The sequence below is a fragment of the Sycon ciliatum genome, chromosome 8 (assembly GCF_964019385.1).
Source record: "Sycon ciliatum chromosome 8, ocSycCili1.1, whole genome shotgun sequence".
In the NCBI taxonomy this organism is placed as follows: Eukaryota; Metazoa; Porifera; class Calcarea; order Leucosolenida; family Sycettidae; genus Sycon; species Sycon ciliatum.
In genome coordinates this window covers 23,359,310-23,365,309 of record NC_088650.1, presented here as the reverse complement: position 1 = coordinate 23,365,309, position 6,000 = coordinate 23,359,310, and the positions used below count along the sequence as shown (strand labels likewise).

General features: G+C 50.9%; 1 protein-coding gene across 2 annotated transcripts in view; it reads right to left on the bottom strand.

The window, feature by feature from the left end:
- LOC135822387 (uncharacterized) overlaps positions 1-6,000 on the bottom strand; it is a 51,984-nt gene that overhangs the window by 20,019 nt on the left and 25,965 nt on the right. For both annotated transcript variants that reach the window (XM_065335139.1, XM_065335140.1), the window contains 2 exons: positions 3,249-3,635; positions 593-703 (listed from right to left, as the gene is read on the bottom strand). In XM_065335139.1, the coding sequence (XP_065191211.1) occupies positions 593-703; positions 3,249-3,635 (498 nt within the window). The remainder of the gene's footprint in view (positions 1-592; positions 704-3,248; positions 3,636-6,000) is intronic.

The window sequence follows — 6,000 nt, the reverse complement described above, 5'->3', positions numbered from 1 at the left end:
TCACGGTGGTCTTTAGTCACGGTGGTCTTTAGTCACGGTGGTCTTTAGTCACGGTGGTCTTTAGTCACGGTGGTCTTTAGTCACGGTGGTCTTTAGTCACGGTGGTCTTTAGTCACGGTGGTCTTTAGTCACGGTGGTCTTTAGTCACGGTGGTCTTTAGTCACGGTGGTCTTTAGTCACGGTGGTCTTTAGTCACGGTGGTCTTTAGTCACGGTGGTCTTTAGTCACGGTGGTCTTTAGTCACGGTGGTCTTTAGTCACGGTGGTCTTTAGTCACGGTGGTCTTTAGTCACGGTGGTCTTTAGTCACGGTGGTCTTTAGTCACGGTGGTCTTTAGTCACGGTGGTCTTTAGTCACGGTGGTCTTTAGTCACGGTGGTCTTTAGTCACGGTGGTCTTTAGTCACGGTGGTCTTTAGTCACGGTGGTCTTTAGTCACGGTGGTCTTTAGTCACGGTGGTCTTTAGTCACGGTGGTCTTTAGTTACAGGTTTTAAAATGTAAATGGACGGGTACAGTGAGTACAGTGAGTATACACAATCCTGTATGGCCTGCTTGAGCTGTCACATTCGATCGCCTTTTAGCTTTCAGCTCACCTTCAAGAAAGACGGCAGCACCAGTGAAGGACACCGTCACCATTGTACCGTTGAACACCACCGTGAGCAAAGCACTGGCGCCGTCTTCTCGACAACCACCGGGTAGTGGGGCTGCATGCAACAGGGAACAGCAGAACAGATCACAAAAAGCAGTATGTTATGAACCGATAGACTGGACACTCTGCACAACACACCCTGCAGAACACACCCTGCAGAACACACACTGCAGAACACACACCGCAGAACACACGCCGCAGAACACACGCCGCAGAACACACGCCGCAGAACACACACCGCAGAACGCACACAGCAGAACGCACACCGCAGAACGCACACTGCAGAACACACACTGCAGAACACACACTGCAGAACACACATTGCAGAACACACACCGCAGAACACACACCGCAGAACACACACTTCAGAACACACACCGCAGAACACACACTGCAGAACACACACTTCAGAACACACACGACAGAGCACACACTGCAGAACACACTGCACAAGACACTTGTTTTTTTATTTTTCTGCCAAACCAAATCACTCCATTGACTTTTGTAGACAACGGTTTACCTATGTCGTCACCCTACCATCAGGAGTACGTGACGTTTACGCTAAATCCAACGGTACTCATACCCAGCACACAAACTACTGTCGGTCTGGTATCTTTTCGACGCTAGAAGGCTCTGTTCACCGGCAGAATGAAACGGTACGATTCCAACTTTTTCCGCACAATATTTTCACATGCTGTCCCTTCAGCGCGCATGCTTGCTCATTTTCGCGGGGAAAAATGAAATGCCCATGTGGTGCACGCTTCCTTTTGAGTCGTTTTCAGTTGTGCTGACTCTCACCAAGGTTCTTTCCTCTGCTTGGAATCATCTCCTTTGCATGTGTCAAGGTACGATTTGCCTTTCTGGAAAAGATATCTCCTATTTTTGATTGATAAAGGACTCTGTTTCCTCTCCGCTGTTCCCCTTCAGGATAGGAACACGTAGCCGAAGTCCTCAATAGCGACAGGCAGGGCACACACACACCACACAATAGCGACAGCCAGGGCACACACACCACACTCTGTGTGTGCTATGAACGTACCAAACACTTCTTGCCGACAATCATACTCCATGATGAGGAATGTGTGTGCAGATATGATGCAACAGTTCACAGGCATATAGCATGGTGACATCCTGGCAACGGCCCTCATAGGGCCCAGACAGGTGTGCGATTAAACCGCCTGGCAGCATCAGCGACTGAAACTTCATCACATGTCACCACTTACGGCCACTGTACCGAATGCGTTGGCGGTACCTTGGTCGGCATATCCAGCAAACAATTCTCTTTGATTTCAAGTGCTTATAAAGAAACAGAATGAAATTGAAGACATCACTGCAGCTGTACTTATGGTTGATAAATATGGTGGTAAAGACACACCTGGCAATATGGCGGTAAACACACGCCTGCCCACACACGCTCTCTAGGCTGCAAAGTTCTGGCACAGAGCTCTCCTTCTCACCACCACCACCATCAGTTCGCGCCTGGCGCCTGGTCGATGCGTGGCTGGCGGTATCCGGCATAGCAGGCTGGTACATCAAGTAGCGCATGGCACATAGATGATGACACAGCAACGGCATAGCTCGATTGCGACGTACGTTTCGTCCCCGCTGGACTCATCAGGCAATCTTCTTCTTGGATGTCTTCATACGGAGCTTGACTCGGGAGAATGAAATTGAAGACATCACTGCAGCTGTACTTATGGTTGATAAATATGGTGGTAAAGAGTCTAAAGACACACCTGGCAATATGGCGGTAAACACACGCCTACCCACACACGCTCTCTAGGCTGCAAAGTTCTGGCACAGAGCTCTCCTTCTCACCACCACCACCATCAGTTCGCGCCTGGCGCCTGGTCGATGCGTGGCTGGCGGTATCCGGCATAGCAGGCTGGTACATCAAGTAGCGCATGGCACATAGATGATGACACAGCAACGGCATAGCTCGATTGCGACGTACGTTTCGTCCCCGCTGGACTCATCAGGCAATCTTCTTCTTGGATGTCTTCATACGGAGCTTGACTCGAGAGAATGAAATTGAAGACATCACTGCAGCTGTACTTATTGCCTGATGAGTCCAGCGGGGACGAAACGTACGTCGCAATCGAGCTATGCCGTTGCTGTGTCATCATCTATGTGCCATGCGCTACTTGATGTACCAGCCTGCTATGCCGGATACCGCCAGCCACGCATCGACCAGGCGCCAGGCGCGAACTGATGGTGGTGGTGGTGAGAAGGAGAGCTCTGTGCCAGAACTTTGCAGCCTAGAGAGCGTGTGTGGGCAGGCGTGTGTTTACCGCCATATTGCCAGGTGTGTCTTTACCACCATATTTATCAACTATAAAGAAACAGTTCGGAAATTTACACAGACACTTACATGTACACACACACGTGGACACACACACACACGTGGACACACACACACACACACATGCGCACACACACACACACACACATGTGGAAACAGACAGACACACAGACACACACACATACACACATACACACACACACACATACACACACACACACACACACACACACACACACACACACACACACACACATGTGGACACACACACAACACTGCATGGAGGTGCTACACGTACCAGAACGCGGGTAGACCATGGCCTTCACTTGAGCATTGGCCTCCACAAGGGAATACAGAGCGGCGAAATAGTCAAACTGCACGCTGATGTTTCCGCTTGAGCTGAGGTTAACAACGATACCAGTGTTGCGTGACGTCATAACATCTGCTTTCGAGTAACTGAGTGTTGAAGGCGGGTCTGGTGGAGGACCGAGCAACGGATATACGTATGGTGATGCGCGCACGCGATGCAGGCGACAGTGAGTTTGCACCACGGCGAAGCCATTGCCGCTATCGGGCCCGGAACTGCGGTTGGCTGCAGGCGACCAGTCAACCTGGAATGTCATGATCTTGTTATCGACAAGACGTACGATGCCCTGAGACCTGGCCCGGCTCAGGATGTATTTACCTGTAAGGCACACACGAAAAAGGAGGAGTCTGAAAGCACTCTACAAGGCGTGTAGACAGTAACAGGCATCACCACACCTCACTGACAAGTCTTCTTCGCAACGGCTCCAAAAAAACTCGTGCAGGCAAGCAGAGCGACAGCACTGAGTCCTAAGCTCTCTTGTTTCATATTATCACAATACTGTACTAGCAAACCCCTCCAGCCCACTTCTCCTAGACTGAGGGTAACGATATGGCCCACTTCTCCTAGACTGAGGGTAACGATATGGCCCACTTCTCCTAGACTGAGGGTAACGATATGGCCCACTTCTCCTAGACTGAGGGTAACGATATGGCCCACTTCTCCTAGACTGAGGGTAACGATATGGCCCACTTCTCCTAGACTGAGGGTAACGATATGGCCCACTTCTCCTAGACTGAGGGTAACGATATGGCCCACTTCTCCTAGACTGAGGGTAACGATATGGCCCACTTCTCCTAGACTGAGGGTAACGATATGGCCCACTTCTCCTAGACTGAGGGTAACGATATGGCCCACTTCTCCTAGACTGAGGGTAACGATATGGCCCACTTCTCCTAGACTGAGGGTAACGATATGGCCCACTTCTCCTAGACTGAGGGTAACGATATGGCCCACTTCTCCTAGACTGAGGGTAACGATATGGCCCACTTCTCCTAGACTGAGGGTAACGATATGGCCCACTTCTCCTAGACTGAGGGTAACGATATGGCCCACTTCTCCTAGACTGAGGGTAACGATATGGCCCACTTCTCCTAGACTGAGGGTAACGATATGGCCCACTTCTCCTAGACTGAGGGTAACGATATGGCCCACTTCTCCTAGACTGAGGGTAACGATATGGCCCACTTCTCCTAGACTGAGGGTAACGATATGGCCCACTTCTCCTAGACTGAGGGTAACGATATGGCCCACTTCTCCTAGACTGAGGGTAACGATATGGCCCACTTCTCCTAGACTGAGGGTAACGATATGGCCCACTTCTCCTAGACTGAGGGTAACGATATGGCCCACTTCTCCTAGACTGAGGGTAACGATATGGCCCACTTCTCCTAGACTGAGGGTAACGATATGGCCCACTTCTCCTAGACTGAGGGTAACGATATGGCCCACTTCTCCTAGACTGAGGGTAACGATATGGCCCACTTCTCCTAGACTGAGGGTAACGATATGGCCCACTTCTCCTAGACTGAGGGTAACGATATGGCCCACTTCTCCTAGACTGAGGGTAACGATATGGCCCACTTCTCCTAGACTGAGGGTAACGATATGGCCCACTTCTCCTAGACTGAGGGTAACGATATGGCCCACTTCTCCTAGACTGAGGGTAACGATATGGCCCACTTCTCCTAGACTGAGGGTAACGATATGGCCCACTTCTCCTAGACTGAGGGTAACGATATGGCCCACTTCTCCTAGACTGAGGGTAACGATATGGCCCACTTCTCCTAGACTGAGGGTAACGATATGGCCCACTTCTCCTAGACTGAGGGTAACGATATGGCCCACTTCTCCTAGACTGAGGGTAACGATATGGCCCACTTCTCCTAGACTGAGGGTAACGATATGGCCCACTTCTCCTAGACTGAGGGTAACGATATGGCCCACTTCTCCTAGACTGAGGGTAACGATATGGCCCACTTCTCCTAGACTGAGGGTAACGATATGGCCCACTTCTCCTAGACTGAGGGTAACGATATGGCCCACTTCTCCTAGACTGAGGGTAACGATATGGCCCACTTCTCCTAGACTGAGGGTAACGATATGGCCCACTTCTCCTAGACTGAGGGTAACGATATGGCCCACTTCTCCTAGACTGAGGGTAACGATATGGCCCACTTCTCCTAGACTGAGGGTAACGATATGGCCCACTTCTCCTAGACTGAGGGTAACGATATGGCCCACTTCTCCTAGACTGAGGGTAACGATATGGCCCACTTCTCCTAGACTGAGGGTAACGATATGGCCCACTTCTCCTAGACTGAGGGTAACGATATGGCCCACTTCTCCTAGACTGAGGGTAACGATATGGCCCACTTCTCCTAGACTGAGGGTAACGATATGGCCCACTTCTCCTAGACTGAGGGTAACGATATGGCCCACTTCTCCTAGACTGAGGGTAACGATATGGCCCACTTCTCCTAGACTGAGGGTAACGATATGGCCCACTTCTCCTAGACTGAGGGTAACGATATGGCCCACTTCTCCTAGACTGAGGGTAACGATATGGCCCACTTCTCCTAGACTGAGGGTAACGATATGGCCCACTTCTCCTAGACTGAGGGTAACGATATGGCCCACTTCTCCTAGACTGAGGGTAACGATATGGCCCACTTCTCCTAGACTG